General features: G+C 55.6%; 1 protein-coding gene across 1 annotated transcript; it reads right to left on the reverse strand.

Annotated features, from left to right (window-relative positions):
* Window positions 1–2,711: 2,711 nt before the first annotated feature.
* Window positions 2,712–19,589, reverse strand: OTUB2 (OTU deubiquitinase, ubiquitin aldehyde binding 2). Its single transcript, XM_004584315.2, has 6 exons — window positions 19,361–19,589; window positions 8,274–8,369; window positions 7,407–7,525; window positions 4,580–4,664; window positions 4,099–4,293; window positions 2,712–3,089 (listed from the first exon to the last, which is right to left on the reverse strand). Exons 1-6 carry the CDS (start codon window positions 19,361–19,363, stop codon window positions 2,883–2,885), a joined length of 705 nt encoding a protein of 234 aa, XP_004584372.1. The 5' UTR covers window positions 19,364–19,589; the 3' UTR covers window positions 2,712–2,882.
* Between the last annotated feature and the right edge of the window lie 1,147 nt (window positions 19,590–20,736).

Raw genomic sequence — 20,736 nt, forward strand, 5'->3', positions numbered from 1 at the left:
ACTTCCAGGTCTCACACATGTGCAGTGTCCCAAGGCCTTGAGCCATCCTCTGCTGCGTTCCTAGGCCATATCGCAGGGAGCTGGATGGGAAGTGGAGCAGCTGGGACACAAACCAGGGCTCATATGGGATCCTGGCAGATGCAAGGTGAGGATTTAGCTAGAGCCACTGCATCAAGTCCTACTTGTCACTTTCTTGCTCTGCCCTTCAAATACATAAACATTAAAAACAAAAACAAAACAGTTGTTACAGAAACCATTTTAATGCTAGGAAAGTCACCCAGCTGCACAGGGAAGCTACAGGGCTCAGCCCACAACCCACAAGCCCAGCTCCCAGCATCCCTGTTCTGCTCAAGGTGGTAGTGTGTTTGCCGAGTGGCTTGCCAGGCATTCCCACTGTTGGGGAAGCCACAGTCACTGCTGGTGTGGCCTGCTAACCATCATGAGAGTGGGGTGGGAAACATCCCATTTGTAGAGCACTTGGTATATCAGGCATATGTCTCACACATGTACTCTTTAATCAGCTTGAATCAGTGATCCTTAGGTGTGGATACTGTCTCCATTTCACAGATGTGGCACTGGGAACTTAGAGAGGTGACATGACAGGCAAGGTCACACAGCTAGTACATGTTAAGGCTTGAGATTTGAACCTGGGCAGTGTGACCCCAAAACCCATTCTGTGTGCTTAAACTAGGAACCCTGGTCTAAAGCAAAGGCAATGCTCTTCATTGTTAGAGTCCCACTGACAGTTTTCCTCCAGAAAAAGTTATAAATACAAGCCCCTACAGGAACCAGGCTCCCAGCTTTTGGCTCAGAGGGTGAGGACAGAGAGCCATCAAGAGTCAGAGTGGCGGTGGGTGACAACACAGGTGGCTGCTACAAGTCCCCGGGTTCAGTCCTCTCCCTACCCAGTGCTTTTCTTGGAGATTAAACGGAGCGAATATGTTAGGGAGGAGGGCAAAGGGTCTGAAAAAGGAAAGCAGACCATGCCAGGGCCTGGACATTCTGGCCCTAAACTGGTAAGATTCTCTCCTAGCTCTGGAGCAGTCCCTTATGTGCTTGGGCGCACAGCCAAGAAGACCCAGAGGAAGTGGGTTGGGCTGGTCGGCTGGAGAGCGGGCTGTGTTTCCGAGAGACCTGTCCAGCCTTGCAAGACTGAGAAGCAGCAGGTAGTAGGGCTGCTTCTTCAGGGATGACCCAGAACCCATCTGCAATCCCTCGGTAGAGCCTGGGACCTCAATTGGGCACCTGCATGTCCACACACTTCCAGCCTGAGACTGGTCTGGCAGGGACACGGAACGTGGGTTCCTCATCCTTCCAGTGTGCTTGTTACAGACCACAGAGCAGTGTAGGACACTGGCAGATTCAGACATGGGGTTGGGCACACGTTCCTGTGGGAAATAGGACAGTGATTTAGCTTGAACCCTTGGGCGCAAGTTCCAGTCAAGAGCAGTGTGGGACCAGGGTCTTGCCTGGAACTTGGGCACCCTGACGATCTAGGTGCTGCTGGCTTCTCAGGAAGACTGGAGTGACAGAAGCCTGATATCTGAATCAACGGCTCTGCTACCCTGTCCTCCTCCACAGTCTGCTTGCCAGCAGCCTCACAGTAGCACCAATAGAGTAAGAAATGCCTGCAGAACGGAACCTGTGAGAAGGTGGCCAAGTAAGGGAAGGACCCCAAAGACAGCTGCACACCCTGTACTTGTGCGGGCAGAGGGAGCGATTGCTAACTACCTGTACCTGGCCATAGTGTATGTGTGTGTACCCCTGGGGCCATGTCACCTGCCAGCCCAGGAGGGAGACCTGAGGCAGCAAGCTGAGGAAGTGACTGAGGGACATGGCCAATGGAAGAATGAGGATGCTGCCGGCCAGGGCCCCAGTGAGGGGGTGGGAGGAACCACAACAGAGCTCCCGTATGGGAGTGTCTTTCTCTGCACATGCCCAAGGTTTGTCGGCTGTCTAAACTCTTGCCAGTCCATGAAAGCAACAGAAGGGGAAAGAAACCCAGACAGCCAGCTTTGCCACCCTCTGCTCAGCTCAGTTCAGCTCAGCTGAGTCAGTGGCTACAGGTGCCTGGACCCAGCCGAGTACCCGGACTCCACTGTTAAGATCTGTAGGTTAACCACAGTTCCCGATCTTCAGCTTATTCAAGCCTTTATCCAGGTGGGGTTGACAGCAGAACCCCCAAATGTCAGTTCCAGCCCTGAGAAAGGTGGAGGAGGCCCCAACAATGAGAACTTCAAGCTGGAAGGCTAGAGGCCCCTCTCAGCTTTGGCCTAGAACTCTCCTTTTTCCTCCTAAAATAAGGGGTGGGAAGACATGTCCAAGAGCAGTGTCTTCAGTCACACTGCAGCTCTCACCCGGAAGCTGACCTCAACAGGCTGACATTTCCGTCAGCCACTCACCACAGCTAGCCCAGCAGTTCTCCTGTCCACCTGGTGATATCGGGCTGGAGACAGCTGCCCCTGAGCCTTGTCTCCCCTAAGAGGAGAAAACTCAGTTGCCCCAGAAAGGGGAAACCAAAGGTCCTTGGTTTTATCCACTAGAATGGCAAGAGTCTCCTCCTGAGGAACAAGCAGGTGCAAACAGGGCTGGTGATCTGGCCGGGTCTCCCAGGAGGCTGGGGGTGTGCAGGGGGGGGCCCTGGCTTCCTGGCCCACAGTTAGAAGGCATTTGACCCTCCATCAAAATAAATACTAAGGAGACCACCAAGCACCATTGTCCGCAGCAGGTAGGGTCTCAGTCCCAGTGGCTTTGCCCAAAGGCCGTGGATGTTCTTGTTACAGTCTAAATCGCTTTTAAAAAAAAAAAAATGGAAAAGCCGGAATGTTCCACACAGGATACAGTCCCTTTAGGTGACAGGTTCCACTGCATGGCCTAAATAATCAGTGTTTATCGGCTGCATAAAGGATGTTGTAGTGGGATGTTTTATAGAGCAGGTAGACAGAAGGGACGGCGGCCTCGGGGAACACGTGGTGGTTGAGGGCAGTGTCCATCTCATCCACGTACTCCACCTGCAGGGCGATGTTCAGAGCCTGGGACAGGGCTGTGATCTGGATGTGGTCACATTCCATGGCCATGGGCTCCACCTCCTGCAAGGCCAAAGTGAGCAAGTGAGGTCAGCCCTGGCTCTGCTCTGGGAAGTCATCACACCCAGGAGGCAGTGTGTCACCCTCACAGCAGAAACGGCTAGAAATCACTAGAGATGCAAGAATTAGGCTGGATTTGTTTTCTCTTAATTCCAGAGAGAAGCTCTAGTTGCACTTGAGAAGGAGTCACTGCCTTGGAGGAATTTGTAAAAGGGGCCGGAAATTTTCACAAGAAGCTTAGGGTTAAAGACACCCTGTTGTGAAGAGATTTCAACCTCACCTGCTTTGAGAAGCTGGGCCAGTGAGTAAGGGGATAGGTGAGTGGGTGGGTGGGTGGAGTACACCTGGTCCAGATGCTGAAGACTGAGTTGAGAGAGGCAGGGATGGCAGGCTGGGTTCCATGTGCACCCCAACAGGAGGGCAACTGCTCCTTAGTACTGGTTGATGTTGCCCCTCCCCAGTCCCAGCCCTTGGGATTTTTCAAGAGAATTCCAGATTCATGTATGAAAAACCTACCCCACTTTCAAATACTGGCAACTCATTCAATTAAAATCATTAAACCAAGGGTGGCAAACCTTTCTGCAAAGGGCCACCTGGATATTTATAACATCACTCGGGGAGCCAGGAAAATCATCAACCTAAAAATTAGTGAGCTACAGGTCACTGAGGTTTGAATCCAGCCTGCAGGTGCCTTGGCAGGGTCAGACCAGATGATTTTGCAAGCCTGGTAAATGGCCTGTGAGGCAGACCGACCCCACCTCTGCTAAGCACAAACACATCCTGAGCGGTTTTGAAAACCAGTCCAGTAAAGGCCGGTCCACACCCTCAGGATGCAGACTCGTAGACTTGCCCCAAGCGAGTCATATCGGGTATGATGTGTCTGCAGCCTGCTGATCTAGTGGAGTTCGAACCACAGACGGGACACCCACATTCCTGGCTAGGAATGTGAATGATGGAGAGACACACAGGAGCAGGAGCCGGGGCCAGGGGCTGCTGTGACCTGAGGACCTACGTGAGTGCAGAAGTCTTTGATGTCCATCTCCTCATCAATGAAGTGTCGGAAGAAGTCGGCCCGGTTCCTGATGAAGGCAGAGGTGAGCAGGCGCAGGAACTGCACGATGCGGTCGGAGGAGCTCTGGTCGTTGAACACCTTCAGCAGGCTGGACACGGAGCCGTCCTTCTCCACCAGCTCCACCACGCTGTGAAACTGCCCGCCTCCTGTCAACCAGGGGGGAGGCGAGCCAGGGCCCGCCCCGGCCCCCAAGGGCCCAGGCACCTCCCAACCTCCTACCCCCACCCCTCCACTGGCTGCCGAGATTCTCAAGTTTAATCAACCTGACACTTGGCTGAGCAACCAGTTCAGGACCACAGCCCAGAGGCATGACTGGGCTCCATCACTGCCCGGGTCAATATAGGGTGGAGGCACCTGCTCCCACCACATATCCCCACAGCAGGGCGGGGGGCTGTAACCAGTGGGATCCTGGGGGACTCACGGCATTGAAGAAGTTCCGGAACTTGTGTTCCTCAAAGCCAGCAGCCAGAAGGTCATTTGGGGTCTGCAGGACGCGCTCCTTGAACCTAGAGGACAGGAGCTTGGATGCTTACAGGGAAGCCACAGTGCATCGCCAGCAGGAGAGGGACTGGTCCATCTCTCCAAGAGACGTCAGCTTCAGCCCCCGTGGCCATGCCCCTGCCACCTGCACCTCCCGCACCCTCTGCCTGCTCTCCTCGGGCGTGCCTGCCGGTACTGCTGGGTCCACTCAGGGAGCCCAATAACTGTGACAAATTGAAGAATTTCGCCTGCCATGTGTTAATACAGTCATCATTAAAACAATGAAAACTTAATGATGGCATTAAGTATAAGTCCAGGGAAGATAGAGAGCCCACGCCCATTGTTCCCTAACAATGCACTATACTGGTTACTTATGCTCTTGAGGTTCCAGGGACTACTGAGCGTGCAAGGTGCAAACATTGCATGGCCACCATGAATGATGGCTTGCTTCCCTTCCCAACTTCTAGTGGTGATGTCATAGTGGAAGTCGATCAGGACCATGCACCCGGCTCAGACCCCTTCAGACCCCTGGCTCCAGCTGGCTGCAGGGGTGGGGATTTCCACATCTGGGACCTACCCGCAAGAGCTGGGCCTGCACATCAGTCTCCTTCTTCGTGCTGCCCCTGGCCACCCCTGCTCAGTGGCTCCTGGACAGTTCAGACTCAACATGACCACAGTGGGGCACTTTCATAGCCCTCCCGGTCTTCCCTCACAGCAAAGGTCTGCTCCTGGCTGTGGATTCACTGGCCACACACCTGCCAGTTGTGCCTGGCCCTCTTTGCTTACAGGCCAAGTGGGTCTGAGCCATCCCCAACTCTCTTCTCACCACATTCCCACATGGACCTACCCACACCCCTGGCATCTCTCCTTGGGGGACACTCCCTGGCTGAGCCACATGCACAAAGCAGCCACAGCCATCCCCACCGCATGCGGGCTGCCAGCCAAGGTCCTAAGGAAGACCCAGGAAGCCAACTCCTGTGGCCCTCAACGGCAGCCCCTGCTTAGAGCCACAGGCCCCTGACTTGCTTCCTTTCAGGCACACGTGACCAGCCAACACAACAGGCTGGGCCCTGTGTCCTGTTCCCTTCCTCCCATGGGAAAAGTGAGTAGGAGAGTGATGTCTGAGTCCAGGGCCGCTGTATAGGCACAGAGTGGTGGGGAAGGTGGGGCTGGGGCCAGGCTCCTCCTCTGGGTGGCCTGGACAGGTGCAGGGCTCTGAGGCGGCAGGATAGAGGGTGGTTTGAGATCACAGACCCTTTGCAAAGGGCCCTGTCCATCATTTGGGCACATGCAAAGCAAGAAGCGGGTGGTTTCTAGTCTACGGGCGAGATGGCCTTCATGTGGTAGTCATCACTGGGGTTGAGCTTCTCCCAGAAGACACCTCGCCAGGCAGCATCTGGAGATGCTTTCAGTTGCGGAGGATGTGGGAGAGGTGGGGCCTACTGGGATCTGGTGGACAGGGCAGAGGCTGGGGATGCAGCCGAGAGAGCTGCACTGCACAGGGCAGTCCCGGGGGAGAAGGACCAGCCCGCAGCGTCGGTGGTGCCACTGTCCAGGGGCCTGCAGCAGCCAGTGTCTGACGCCAAGGGCCACCCTCGGCCTGCAGCACTCATCTGTGTTTTCTGCTGTGCATGCCCTTGGCCAAGTCCTGCAAGGCTGTGAGACCTCCAAGAGGAGTGGAGAAAGGCTTGGCTCTTTGTTCCCCAAATATGGCCCGAGTCCCAGCCCCACTGGCCTCTCCTGAGAACGCAGACTCTCAGCCCCACCCCAGGTCTCTGAACAGGAAGCTTCATGCTACAAGCCCATAGCTGGTTGGTGCTGCAGTGCAGGGTTTAAACTACTGCTGAGACACTGGCATCCCATGTCAGAGCATTGGTTCAAGTCCCAGCTGCTCCATTTGCAATCCAGCTCCCTGATAATGTGTGTGGGAGAGCAACTGAAGATGGCCTAGGATCTGGGTCTGTGTCACCCACGTGGGAGACTCCCGTGGTTCCTGACTCCTGCGTTGGCCTGGCTCAACCCCAGCTGTTGCAGCCACCTGGGGAGTGAACCAGCAGATAGAACCTCTTTCTCTGGTTTCAAATAAATCATATTCATATATATTTAAAAAAACAACAACCCGGGCCCGGCACGATAGCGTAGTGGTTAAAGTCCTCGCCTTGCACGTGCCGGGATCCCATATGGTCACCAGTTCTAATCCCGGCGGCCCCGCTTCCCATCCAGCTCCCTGCTTGTGGGCTGGGAAAGCAGTCGAGAATGGCCCAAAGCCTTGGGAGACTGCACCCGCGTGGGAGACCTGGAAGAGCTTCTGGCTCCTGGCTTCGGATAGGCCAGCCCCAGCCGTTGCGGTCACTTTGGGAGTGAACCATTGGACGAAAGATCTTCCTCTCTGTCTCTCCTCCTCTCTGTATATCCGCCTTTCCAATAAAAATAAATAAATCTTTAAAAAAAAAAAAAAAACAACCCACAATTTCCTCTAGGGGTCAGTGACTCCACACAGATGCACCTTCTGTGTCCTGACCAGGTTCCACTCCGCAGGCCCAGGCTGAGCAAGAGTTCCTCAGCACGCCAGGACCAAGCTTGCTTGTTTGTTGCAGTGGGGTGTGTGACAAGGGCCTGCCCAGAGCGGCAACCTCACCTGGGCCGACACAGACCCCCGAGTAAAGCCGAGGACTTGGGAGGTCAGACTTCGCTCCCAGCTCCACCGTTTCAGCAACCCCAAACATGTCCCCCAGGGAGCCCTTGCAGAACCTTCCTGCCCCACTCACTTGAGGATCTCTCTGCCCTTGCCCAGCAGGGACTCCAGGTAGGAGTAGCCCAAGGCACGGTAGAAGCAGTTGCCGTCCCCTTTGGTCTTCCGGATCGCCGTGAACCTTCTGCTGAGCTCCTGCAGGAGACAAGGACACGTGCGCGCTGCAGCATTCAAGCAGACGCAGCTGGAAACAGCTCTGGCCTCATCATCGTTCCCTAGCAACGCGGGCATCTGCACAGCCAGGCTGGGTGTCACATGTCACCCCAGCACGTGCAGGTACACAATTTCCCATACTGCACTGTTTCTCATCAGAGACAGGGCAAGCCCTGGACATGCATTCTTGCGGCAAGTGGATCTCAGGGACAGCTGTCCATGAAGCACACTGCTCCTCAGCAGCCATGGTCTAGGGAACCTTATAGTTGGCAGGGGTGGGGAGAGGGAATGGGCATGGCTAGTAGAGGACAGGTGGACTGCAGAGTTGGGCACATGGGCACATGGGCAGGGCCCCCAAAGCCTTTGCAAGAGGCCTGACCTCCCTTCGCTGCCCCCCACCCCACCAGCAGTGGCCCAGAGTCCCTTCCTGCCCGTGGGGCTCCAGAAAGAATTTGGACAGCACAGCCTCATGAGAGGTTCAGAGCTGGCGTGGGCCCATGGGAAGCTGGGGGGCTACTCCCCAGGAACCCTTGGCCTTAGCTCCAGGGTCGCAGGGCACTGCAGAGCCAGCAGGCACCATTGGGCCTCAGAGCTTTGGGCAAGACCCGCAGGGGTCCCCAGAGCTCAGTGCTGTGTGTCTGGGAGGGCTGGGGCCACATCACCTGACAGTGCTGCTTAACCCCGGGTGCTCCAACTGCGTTAGGGCCTCTTCTCCCCCACTCCGCCTCACCTGGATTTTCCGCTGGTAAATCCTGTTTTCAGGATGGTCCCGGAGGATTGAGAGGATATCACATTTCTCAGATATTAGGCTGTACGATGTCTCACTCTGAAATACAGGGGCAGGTGAAATGCTGTGAGGTGCTCTAAAGCAGCTCGCGGGATGTACCGGGCGGACAGCCTCTGATGGCCCCATGGCAGTAAATGACACCTGCCCACACAGACTCACGCCACTGTGGCACGGGCACTGCCTGGCTGGGTCTGTCGCACGTCCAGGACAGGGACAGTCAGGAATGGCACCTTCCCACAGGTATCCGTGGTCACAGGGAAACTCATCTGACAACTTACAAATGGCTTCATGGAACGTAATGGAGTATCATGGAATGTCTCAAACCTAACCCATCTTCACACTGGAAGCAAGACAAGCCCCTGCATTTCCCCTGTCCTTCCCGTCCATCTGGGCACCCTTTCATCCATCCTTTTCACCTGTCCATGCATCTGTCATCCGTCCATCCATCTACCCTTTAATTTACTCAACAGTTTCTGGCCCACACCAAGCATGATGTCACCCACTGGGAAAACAGAAGTAGTTAAGAACCAGTAGCTCCCTCCACCCAGCCAGGCTCACAGTCCAGAGGAAACACAATCCCACAAGATGGTGAGGCCACCAGAAGAGGACACACTATATGGCACCGATACAGACAGATCTGAGGGTGCCAGGCAGGTCTGAGTTCAGAGACCATAGGGGCCTGCGTCCCATACACCATCTAGTGGGTGTTTCGGCTCTGACTTAAGGCCAATTCCAACCCTCAGGTGAGCCTCCCAGAGTCAGGTAGGAGAAGTCACCTGGCTGGGAGGGGGCAGAGGCCAGAGGAAACTTCCAGGCCAGTGAGACTGCCAGAGCCATGACTGGGGACCCTTGCCTCAGGGCATCTGGTCCTGCTGTCTGTATCCCTATTTCACCTGTCCGACTCCCCAGGGCTCATCCTGGAGAGGGCCTGGCCCACAGGAGGGAATGAGATGTTAAATGACTGAATGAAAGTCCATCAAACCTCTCTGGCCTCCCTGTAATGACCTGAGTCAGACTTGGCCACTCCCTTGAGCTCGCATTTTTACACCCTTTTCTCCCTTTCTGGAGGCCACAGTTGTGCCCTCCTTCAGATACGTTGGGGAGAAGAGAAGAGAGTAATTTCTTATAGGAAAAGTAACACAGAAGGAAGGCCCTATTTCTTTCTCCTTGCCTGTAATGCAGATGCAATGTCACTTTACATCAGCCATCCAGTGACAATGAAGTTGAAGGCCAACATGGAGGATGTGGAGGATGGTCCAAAGATTTGTGGCTACCATCAGCCCAACAGGGCTAACACGGTAACAGACGCCATCCCTGCGTGCCAGCTGCATGTCAGGCTCTGAGACCAGAGCTTTCCTCACTGTCTCAACTAGTTCCCCCAACAACCTTATGCAGCAAGGCATTATTATCCCATTCTGCAGCCAGGCCCCTCATGCTGGGAAGTGAGTGAGTACAGATCAAGGTGACGCTGAAGCCCCAGGACTGGGCAGAGTCCAGAGTGCAGAGCCAGGACACAGCACCCAGACACGGCACCCGGAATACTTACGCGGGGCATGGGGGCCCCTGCCCTCCCTGACCGGGGGACTACACAGTCCTCCCAGCCCATCCTAGAGGCTCACCTAGAGTGTGCGTAGTGCCAGTCACAACCAAAACGCCAGGGCCAGCCTGCCCGTGCTGCCCACACACAGCCTAGCTTCTGCCTCTGCAGGAAAGGTCACGGTCTTACCCTTTCCTCTGCCTCATGCCCTCTAACCACGGGGCGGAGGAAGCAGGCTCAGAGCAAGTTCCGGACCTATTTCTGTTTGTGCCTGGTGGGATGTCACTGCAGGACTCCTCCCCGGCCTCACAGAGGATCAGTGTGCCCCTTGTAGGAGCCAAGGCGCAAAAGCAAAGCGACGCCAGCATCTTTCAGAACCACAGGCTAGAGAGCAGAACAGCCGCCTGTGTCGACCGGGCACTCCCGAGAGTTCATGGTGGAGAAACGGACTTTGTGAAACCCACATGATGCTTTTTTGGTAGCACGAATGGCCCATGAACTCTGAAGACCCCACTTCTGCTTGTGCTTTGGCTGCCTCCAAACCAAACCAAAAAGCCAAACCATGATGCCAGAGCCCAGGAGGTGGGAGCTGTGTTTGCCCTAAGTGGCTTCTGCGTGGATAGGAAGGAGCCTTAAGAACTCACCACACAGGTGCCCACCCATATCCCTGCCGGTGACAGCAGGACAGGTGCCAGACATGGGTCAGGAGATGAGGGAGGCAGCTCCTGCCAGGAGGCCAGTCTGGGTTTCCAGCTGCCTTTTTAGCTTTCCTGACAGACTGACTTTAGAGATAGAATATCAAAAGCAATTCTGAACCCTCGCAGCTGCTGCCTCCAAGAGCGGAGCCTGCCACACCCTGGGTTCCAGGGATGTCTGGCCAGCAGCAGCCTCAGGACAGAGTCCTACCCTACACCCCACGCCTGCTCCTCCCCGCTGTGCCCTAGGCTCTGCAGGCGGTCTCTATGTTGTGAAGATCTTCTCAATTACTGTGGAGTAATATACACAAGAGGCACTGTAGCAGCCATCGGTCAGTGTGCAAGCAGGTGGCACCTGGTACCACAGCCTGCACAAGGTCTCCAACACTCCCTCATCCTCTCCAGCAGGAATGCCACCCTGGCCCTTCCCCCTAGACCCTGGCCTCACCACCCAACTTCTCCATCTCCAGGAATCTCTCTGTTCTAGCTCCCTCATACAGATGTAGCGGTCCTTTATTTTTCTGGATTTGTGAATTAATTCATTTAAAAGATGACATGACAGGTGTCGAGGAGAGAGATCTTCCATCCACTGGTTCCCTCCATGGCCAAAGCTAGGAACCCTACATCTGGGTCTCCCACTTTGGCTGCCTTCCCAGGCACACTAGTGGGGAGCTGGATTAGAAGTGAAGCAGCTGGGACTCGAACCAGTGTTCATATGGGAAGCTGGCCTCAGTGACAGCTTACCTCAATATCTGTGCATGGGCCAGTGGTTTAAATCTTCACACATGTCACCCTAGAGACATGGGGGGGGGCCCTGTCCTTCCGCCGTACTCCTTAGGATTCACCCCTGCTGATGAACGCTCCTGGGGTTGATGCCTCGGGCTAACTCCACCCTCCCTGCTAGTCCCAGATGTGCTGGATCAGGGCACCTGGCAGGGTGAGCAAGTTTGCACACTGGCCACTCAGGAGCCTGTCAGGACACCTCCACGATGATCTGCCTGCACGAGGAGTCCTGGCCCTGGGCAGTGAGACTAGATTTGACCCCTCCTTCACTCACCTGCTTCTGTCCAAGGTGTCTCCTAAGAGTCCCCAGCCCGGCATGACAGACAGGGGCTGATCTTCAGAGGGACGCTTGTGGCAGGTCTTTCCACCCCTGGAGGCGTTTCCCCAGGAAGTCAGTTGGCTCTCCTGGGACTCTGAGTGAGTAGGGTCTTGCCTCCTTGGCAAATCCCTCTGATACCAAGGTTCTCTTTCTCATATGTGCTCCTGCCACTGGGATGTCACCTGTCTTGAGGTCCTCCCAGAGCCAGCTGAGTGGACACCACACCCCAAACCTCCAGCCCTCTGAGCCATATGCCTGTCATGTCTATTACATGAGCCAGCCACCAGGTATTTTGTTACAGCCCTGGAAAGCAGACAAATCCTTGAACCCGCAGAGCAGGTACAACACTCTGGGTTTGACCTTGGCTGATAGTGCCTGGGGTCTGCAGATGTCCAGGGTGTAATGGAGAATGAACAGACGGGCAGGCTGTGCCTGACTAGCCTGTCTGACCTCATTAGCCTCCTTAATGGCCAGTTTGCAAATAGACACTAATTAATGAAGTTGGACAGCCGGCACCTTGGCCCGGAAGCAATTTTTGGCAGATCAAGGCAAGAACACGTTTCCCATAGACGGGCCTGAGACTCATGCCCCTGCTTGTGAGGTCTCCATTCACATTGCCTTGTCCAGGGCCTCTGCAGACACCTGCAGCTCAGGTTCCCGGGCACTGAGGGGGCCTGCCAGATGTGCCTCCTTTGAGGCTGCCCTGGCATGCCTGATGCAGGCTGGGAGGCAGCCTCACTTGCCAGGCCCAGCTCCAGGAGCCACAGCCCCACTCTAGTTAAGGCTACCAGTCCTGCCCAAAGATAGCTCACTTGCCAGCAGCACCAGGGTCAGTGCCCAGCCACACTCCCTTCTCAGAAAGATCCAGTTGCTTCAAAAGGTTCGCCAGCCTTACCCATCTGGGGTTGGCATCTCAGCGTGGGCTATGACGGCAGCTGGTGGCCTGTTACATCTGCCTTAGGGGTGGTTGGTGTTGTGGCATAGCATGTTAAGCCACTACCTATAATGCCAGTATCCCTTACAGGTGCCAGTTTGAGTCCTGGCTACTTCAGTTCCAATCCAACTCCACGCCTATGGCTTGAGAAAGCAGAAGAGGGTGGCTCAGCTCAATCTTTTGGTCCCTGCACCCACTCTGGAGACCCATATAAAGCTCTTGGATTCTGGCTGCAGCCTGGTCCAACCCTGGTCATTGTCACCATCTGGGGAGTGAATCAGCAGGTGGAAGATTTCTCTGTGGCTCTCCTTCTCTCTGTAACTCTGCCTTCCCAATAAATAAGTCAAACTTTAACACAAATTCTGCCTTGGAGTGTGATGTACAATAAGCACATGGAATGTGTCAGGTAACACACATATGGAGTATGACATGTAAAGCTGGTATGACACATGTCACACATATGGCACATGACACTGACGGACAGACGGACTACGACCGGACTACAGCGCACGTAGAGAAGGACTGTAGTACATGTGTTGGCTACTGCATGTAACACAAGCATGGTGTGGGGTGTGTGATAAATATATGGCGTGTGACATGTGATACACAGTAGCACACCCTGGATCCAGGGGAAACCTGTCACCCCGTATGGGTCTCCCACAGCTGCTGTTACAGATCAGTGCACATGTCTATTCTCTCGTGCCAGAGACCAGGAGTCGAAAACGGGGCTTGCACGGCTGAGTCAAGATGGACATAAGCCATGTACCCCCTGGCTTCTGGCCCCCTGCTGGCACCCATGACACTGACTGCTGTACCTCACACACACCCACGTGGACTGCTCAGGGTAATCTCTAATCCTTTGCAAAATCCCTCTCACCATGGTAACAGGCTGTGGACATCGTGGTGGGAGTTGGCCAGCCGACTCACACACCTCTTTTCTTTTCCTAGCTAGAAAATCAGAGGAGACCTCAGCTCTGGTCCCCCACAGCCTGATCACTGTAGGTGGTAGGCTTCACAGAGACCCTGAGCCTGGGTGCTGGCCCGCTCCTTCAATGTCTGGACTCCCACAACTTCCTGCCAGAGGACCCTTGGGGCTCCAGCTCTGGCCCCGATCTCTCTCTGGAGCTCTGGCCCCTGTATTAACCAAGCAGCATCCCTGAGCATTCCCTCACTGCACCCTAGCCCATTCCCTCCTGGGCTCCCTGAAATGTCCCCTCCTGCCAGCCAGAGCTCACCCCCCAAGGCCTGGGAACCTCGCTCTACATTTGCCTTTGTCAGGTCCAATCTGAGCCACTATCCTCTTCACTCCCAAGACGCAGCAACAACATCAGACTGACCTTCTGGCTTCCACTCCCACCTCCATCCTGATCCATTCTCCAAAGGCACACCCTTTCTTAACTAACCTCTGCTATGGACGGAGTACCTGTACCCTCCCAACCTCGCGACAACATGGCCAGCGTAGCTGTATTAAAAGTCAGGGGCGTCAGCAGATGTTCGGGGTGCAACTCAGCCCCGATGAATGCTCCTATGCCAGAACCATGGGAATGGGCTCGCTCTCCCTGTCTTCTGCTCTCCCTCTCATGAGATGCTTTCTTTTCTTGTTATTCAAAATGTATTTGGCCATGGCTCAGTGGCTGAATCCTCACCTTGCAAGCACCAGCATCCCATATGGGCATCAGTTCATGTGCAAGTGCTCTACTTTCCTTCCAGCTCCCTGCTTGTGGCCTGGGAAGCAGTGGAGGACGACCCAAAGCCTTGGGACCCTGCACCCATGTGGGAGACCTGGAAGAAGCTCCTGGCCTCTGGCTTCAGATCAATTCAGCTCTGGTTGTTGTGGCCGCTTGGGGAGTGAACCAGCAAATGGAATCTTTCTCTCTGTCTCTCCTTCTCTTCATAAATCTGATCTGCCTTTCCAATAAAAATAAATAAATCTTGAAATAAAATTGTATTAATTTGATATGTAGAACTGCAGAGGGAGAAAGAGGGATGGAGAGAGGCCTTCCTATTCTGTCTCCCAGGGACCCAAACACTTGGACCATCTTTCGCTGCTTTCCCAGGCACATTAGCAGGGAGCTGGGTTGGAAATGGAGCAGCTGGGACTCAAACCAGTGCTCATATGGCATGTGGTGCTACAGGTGGCAGAGCTTAGTCTGATATGCCGTGGTGCCGACCCCACATGATGATGCCTTTTTTTTTTTTTTGGTTTATTTTTTTTTAATTATTTATTATTTAACTTCATTAATTACATTGTATTATGTGACACAGTTACATAGATACTTGGGTTCTCCCACCCCTCCCCAAACCCTCCCACCATGGTGGATTCCTCCACCTTGTTGCATAACCACAGCTCAAGTTCAGTTGAGATTCCCCCATTGCAAGCGTATACCAAACATAGAGTCCAGCATCTTATTGTCCAGTCAAGTTCAAAGGCTTCTTAGGTATACCCTCTCTGGTCGATGATGCCTTTTATCATGGTGGGATGCAGCAAGAAGCCCTCTGCATCTACCAGCTCCATTATGTTGGGCCTTGCAGCTTCCAAACACCTTCCTGTTTACCATAAACTTCCCAGTCTGCAGCACTCTGTCACAGAAGCACAGCCAGGCTAAGACATAAACCTGGTCCCAGCAGTGGGTGCTGCTTAGCAGTGCCTAAGACTGCAGAAGCAGTCATCGGGTTTGCCATCGAGTGACAGCAGAGGCCGGAGGAGGCCTAGGTTGCTGCTGGGGGTGGCACCGTCCAGGTGCTTCTCCCTAGAGGAAATACTGATAGAAATGGGCCATAATGGCCAGGCTGATGAGCTGGGACAGAAAGTTCTTCCATTTCACTTGCTGAGTTTTAAAAGGTTTACTTACTAGACCTGGTGGTTCGGTCAGCTAATCCTTCCCTTATAAGTGCCAGCATCTCATATAGGTGCTGGTTCATGTCCCAGCTACTCTACTTCCCATCCAGTTCCCTGATTATTGCCTAAGAAAGCAATGGAGGAAGGCCCAAAGACTTGAGCCCCTGCACCTGCATGCGAGACCCAAAAGTTCCTGACTCCTGGCTTCAGCACTGGCCATTGCAACTCTTCAGGAAGTGAACCAGTAGATTGATACTTTTTTCTCCCCTTCTCTTTCTGTAAATCTAACAAAAATAAAAATAAATCTAAAGAAGAAGAGGAAGAAAAAGAAAGCTCCTGCTTTCACCCCTGCCATCATGGTGGAAGTGCACCCACCCTGTGCCCTCCCCCACTCTCTGCTGAGTGACCTTCCCACTATGGTATGATGTGGCAAGAACCCCTCAGCCAGCGCAGTGCCCCAGGACTGGGCTTCCTTCCTGGGCTCCAGACCCACATGCTAGGGGGTTTCATGTAAAGCTCTGGTCTGTGGTATTCGGGGGGCAGCAGTGTAGGACAGACTAAGACGGCCTCAAATGGCTTCCTCAGACTGGGTGAGGACATAACCACAGATGACCTGCAGGGCTAGCCCCTTGGGTCCCCTTAGCTCCAGCCACCTCAGCCCTCTCCTTGTCCCTCCCTCAAGACACACCCGCGTACAGTTCAGAGCCTTTGTACATGCTGCTCCTGCAAGCTGGACTGCCCCTGCCTCTCCACCTGCCTCAGGTGACATCACCTCCTCAGAGATGCCCTCCCAGCTGCCCTCTCCTCTTTCCCCATCCCCTGACCAGGGCCTGACCTGATGGGAGGGTCCCCTGTTTCTGCTCTGTCCTCCTCTGGAAGGCTGTCAGCCCCACGTGGGCAGTGACTTGGCCTCTCCCCAGGTCCTGGCACGGCAGTCATCCTCCAGAAATGTGCTCAGACAGGCCAGTGTTGTGACCCAGCGAGTTAAACTGCTAATTGTGAGGCCAGCATGCCATTCAAACGCCAGTTCACATCCCGGCTGCTCTGCTTCTGACTTTGTCCCTTCTGCTGCACCTGGGAAAGCAGCAGGGGATGGCCCACAGGCTGGGGCCCCTGTACCCATAAAGCCCTACATGGGGTTCCAGGCTCCTGGCTTTGGCCGGGCTCAGCCCTGGCAGTTGAGGCCAATATAGGGAGTAAACCAGCGGATGGGAGATCTATCTCTTACTCTCTCTCTGTATCACTATGCCTTTCAATTAAAACACATCTTCAAAAAATCAAGCATGTGTGCTGAGTGCCATGGGGCGAGCTGTGTCCTCAGACTGCATGAGTTGAAGCCTTCACTGCATAATTCCGAACAGAATCTGATTCGAGAACAGGGTCATTGTGGCTGTCCTGGCTGGGGTGGGCTCCCAATCCCACAGGACCTGTGGCATCCTTACCAGAAGGGGACAGTGGTACACAGCAGGAGAGCAGCCGAGAGAACCCAGGACACGTCCCTCCCCAGCACCTTCATGGGCAGCACAGCCTTGCCCAGCCTTGACCTTGGTTTTCTGAAGTTCTCTGTCTGCTGCTCTGTGGCCCCTGCAGACCAGCATAGCGAGTGACAAAGGGACGAGCAGGTCTTCCCCTCCAGCGCTGTGTCCACTGCTGGAGGGACAGTCCGTGCTAGTCACGTCTGATTGGTCAAAGACAGGCCGTGGCTCCTAGGCCCCTGCGGAACCTTAGGCTTCAGCAACAGCGCGCCAAGCCCTTCCCTCAACTCTCGCCTCCCTGCTTCTCTCCGCTCCTGAGGAACTGACATCTTTCTCAGAACACCCCACGCCTGACCTGTGACCCCTTGTCCCCCTGCCCAGAAAACTCTACTCCTCCAATCCTTCCAGAACACTCTTGGGCATCCTTCTATACCCAAGCCTTCCCGGACACTCCCCGCCCCTCAGAGGACGCTGACTTCCTGTTGGGCTCCTCATAGGCCATGACCCATAGCCAGAGGGCTCCTGTGCCCAGCCATGAGCTGGCCAGCAGTTGTGCAGAACTCCTGGACGGGACAGAGCACACACCTGGTCTCTCTGAGCCCTGTCCAGCTCAGCCCGATGGGGTACCAGCGGGGCTTATCTGACAAGCGACAGAACACAGCAGGACAGGACCATTCTGCCAGTCAGGTCCGACCCTGGTGATCAGTCACCAAATGTCAACCACACTTGGAGGAAGCACAGACCCTTCCCCGTCAGCAGCCCCCGCCAGTGGCAGTCCCATGTCTCCTGTCCGTCCCTGACCTTGGCTTGTAGCTGAGATCCACCCTTAAGCTTAGGCCAGGGCATCTGAGATAGGAGAGTGAAGAAAATGCTTCCCAGCGACATGTTCACCTGTCCCCACCCCGACACTCACCACTACCACACCACACAGGCTTCACAAGCTGAAAAGGCCACCGCGTGGTCCATGGTGCCTTGTGAGCCCAAGAGAGCCTTCACGTGTCTGCCTGCTCCTCATGGCTCTCAGCAGGTGCCCTGTTTGGTTGCCAGGCACTGTACCCGTCCTGGAGACTCCCAGGTCCCCACAAGGGGTGAAGGCTTGGTGCGCTGGGCCCATCTGACCTCTAACTTGGGAGGGTCCAGCAGGTGTGAGGCAACTGGCAGTGGCATCCCAGGGTAGAGGGGAGTCCCAGGCCCTTACTCAGGCTGGTCCTAGGGCATGCCAACTTTCAGTTCCTGTCCCAGTGGGTGATGCAACACAACCAGGTAAGCCCTTGGGCCCCCCGGTAGAAGCAGGAAACTGGGCACTGCCCAGATGCCCAGAGGCCTGCGGCCACGCCCCAGTAGCAGATTGGACTGCCCTGGATAGCCCAGCTCAAGTGCCCCGGCCACCCCACCATGCTCAGAACTTGCGAGGGTGAGCCCAGGCTCCGACCCGTGCCCCAGCCCCACAGCATCCTGCACTGGTTTCCCAGTGAGGGGAAGGAGGAAGCCCAGCCCGAAGGCCCAGGCACCTGTACCTACCCGCGTCCATCGAGTGGCCGTCGCAGGAGAGCTTGGGAGCAAAATAGACCCAGCACAACCTCTAGCATCCCAAGCTGAGGTGAGATGGTTGATTCAGAGCTGAGGGATCCCAAGCCACACTGCCTGCTCCAACACTCCAGCCCCTTGGGAGCCTCCCACCCAGCGCTGAAGGACCTGGAGAGCTACCCACACCCAGCTCCCCAGGGGCAACCTGGGACTTGGGTTGATTCAACACAGAAAGTTCTAGTCTTGGAGTTAAAGTTCAAGTCCAAGAACCCTTCCCTGACTGGTCTGTTTCCCAGCCTGGCTCAGAGGATCTCCCTGGGTTCTCTCCTTCACAGGAGTCTGGCTCAGCAGTTTCTGGGATCCCCAATTCATATCCGTCACTGCCTGTGGATGTTAAAGACGTGGAGACACCTAAGACCGAGTGGGTCTGCTGCAGCACACAGGGACAGGCGACCTGGCCAACCAAGTAGCCTCTGGGGTCACTCACCCAGCTGACCAGAGCTGTGCGGGAAGTTAGAGGCTGAGTAAGGTGGTCTTCTAGTAACAGCGGACCTCGGATGGGTGGGCCGGGAGCTACCTATTAGGGGCGCTTAACAAAGAGGGGGCCACCCGCAGCCCTGGAACCTCCCAGTCCCCGCTCCAGCCCAACGCGCCTACCTGGGGAGGTTGCGGGCCGGGGCAGCAAGCTGACCTGAATCTCCCTAGTGGGCCGCGCGGAGGACGGTGGAAAGCACCCCGGGGACGCCACACTCGCAGGGATAGGAAAACCACAGGGACTGTATCTGGGGTGGAATCCAGCGCCCGAACCCCCGCCGGCCCGCCAGTGCACATGCGCCCTGGCGGCGACCCCGCCCACGGTAGCCCCGGTAGCCCCTTCCCACTGCCCCCCCCTCATGGCGTTCCCCCCCCACGACCACTGACCATAGTGACCGGAGCCGCTGGGCCAGGTTCCGCTCCGGAGAGGAGCGATCCGGTGCCGGAGGAAGCCTCGGGAGGTGCTGGCCGGCTCCGCCGTTGGGTCGGGCGGCGGGGACCTCGAGGGCGTGGGGGGCGAGTGGGGAATACACCCGACCGCTCCGCAAACCAAAGGTTAGCCCTCCACTGTGTCCCAGCAAGACACACGCCCCCGCGATCGACGTCGCAAGCAGGCAATCAAAAGCCGGGGCACTGGACGTCACAGAAAGTGGGTGGGACTTTACAAGGTGTCAGCCTGTGCTTTAGGGCCCAGATGACAGGGTACCGCCCCCCTTTTAAAGCCACAGAAAGCTTTTAACTAGCTAAGGAGTTAGCCCAACCCAAAGAGTCGGATCCGCGTTTGTAAAGGCTTCCGACCCAAGCTGGAAACTGAAGTCTACTGGCCGGCTAGTTGGCCTTCATTAATCCACGAACAAGGTCACCAGGAGTACAGTTTGCTCCAGATCGGAGGGCGGGCACTTAGGGAACACGTGTGCGGTGACTTAAAGTTACCCGGGTGGCTTCCAAATAATATTCTATCACAGTCCAACTCGGGCATCAGCAGTCATCACGCCCCCCAATTAAAGCTTGTCGCGGGAATGCACGTCCGGGGTAGCCGACGCTGTGGCAGCCCGGCTGTCCTTGAGGTACACACTTGGAAGCAGGTGCGGGTGAGTCACTGCGTGCAAGCTCATTACCCCAACCCCAAGCAGGGGCACGCTGGCCATCCTCCAGAGGCTGTCGGGGCGGGGGAGAGGGGCTCGCTTGGGGTCGGGCGGCATCGCCCTCGCGGACTGGATTCCTTCCCGGTTCTGCCCAGGCGTTCCAGCTGTGGGGGGTAGGAAATCGGCGTGCGCCAGAGCCCCAGTCCCAGGCTCCAGATTTGGATGGATGGGTCATTATGTGCGGGAGTGTGGGCTCAGGCGATCTTGGGGTGCACACGGTCAGTGCTGCGTCGGGGCGAGGGCGTTCTGCAGGGTGCCTGGGAGTGCGGTTTTGACTTAGCAGGTTTCCGCCCTGCTCAGTTTACCCGGCACCCATTGCCTGGGGCAGGTCCTGCTGTTACTACCCCTTTAGTGGTACTGAGAAAACCCAAGGCACGGAAACATTAGCTCACCTGCCCCAATCCCCCCCAACACCCTCGCGGAGTTCCCTAAGTCAGTCCCAGGCAGCTGGGATCCAGAGCTGGTGTTTATTGTTTTTTGTTTGTTTGCTTGTTCGTTTGTTTGTTTTTGAGAGGCAGAGCGCTCTCCAAATGCTGGGAGATGAAACTGGGAACGCCACCCAGGTATCCCAGGAGGGCACAGGAACCCAGCCTTCCTTAGGTCTGCATTAGCCGGAAA

The sequence above is a fragment of the Ochotona princeps genome, chromosome 26, assembly GCF_030435755.1.
Source record: "Ochotona princeps isolate mOchPri1 chromosome 26, mOchPri1.hap1, whole genome shotgun sequence".
NCBI lineage: Eukaryota > Metazoa > Chordata > Mammalia > Lagomorpha > Ochotonidae > Ochotona > Ochotona princeps.

Coding starts and splice junctions, on each gene's coding strand:
- OTUB2 (XM_004584315.2), bottom strand. Junction 7,526..8,273: donor TTTACCAGCGGAAAATCCAG/GTGAGGCGGAGT, acceptor TGTCTCCTGCAG/GAGCTCAGCAGAAGGTTCAC. Junction 4,665..7,406: donor AAGGGCAGAGAGATCCTCAA/GTGAGTGGGGCA, acceptor CCTGTCCTCTAG/GTTCAAGGAGCGCGTCCTGC.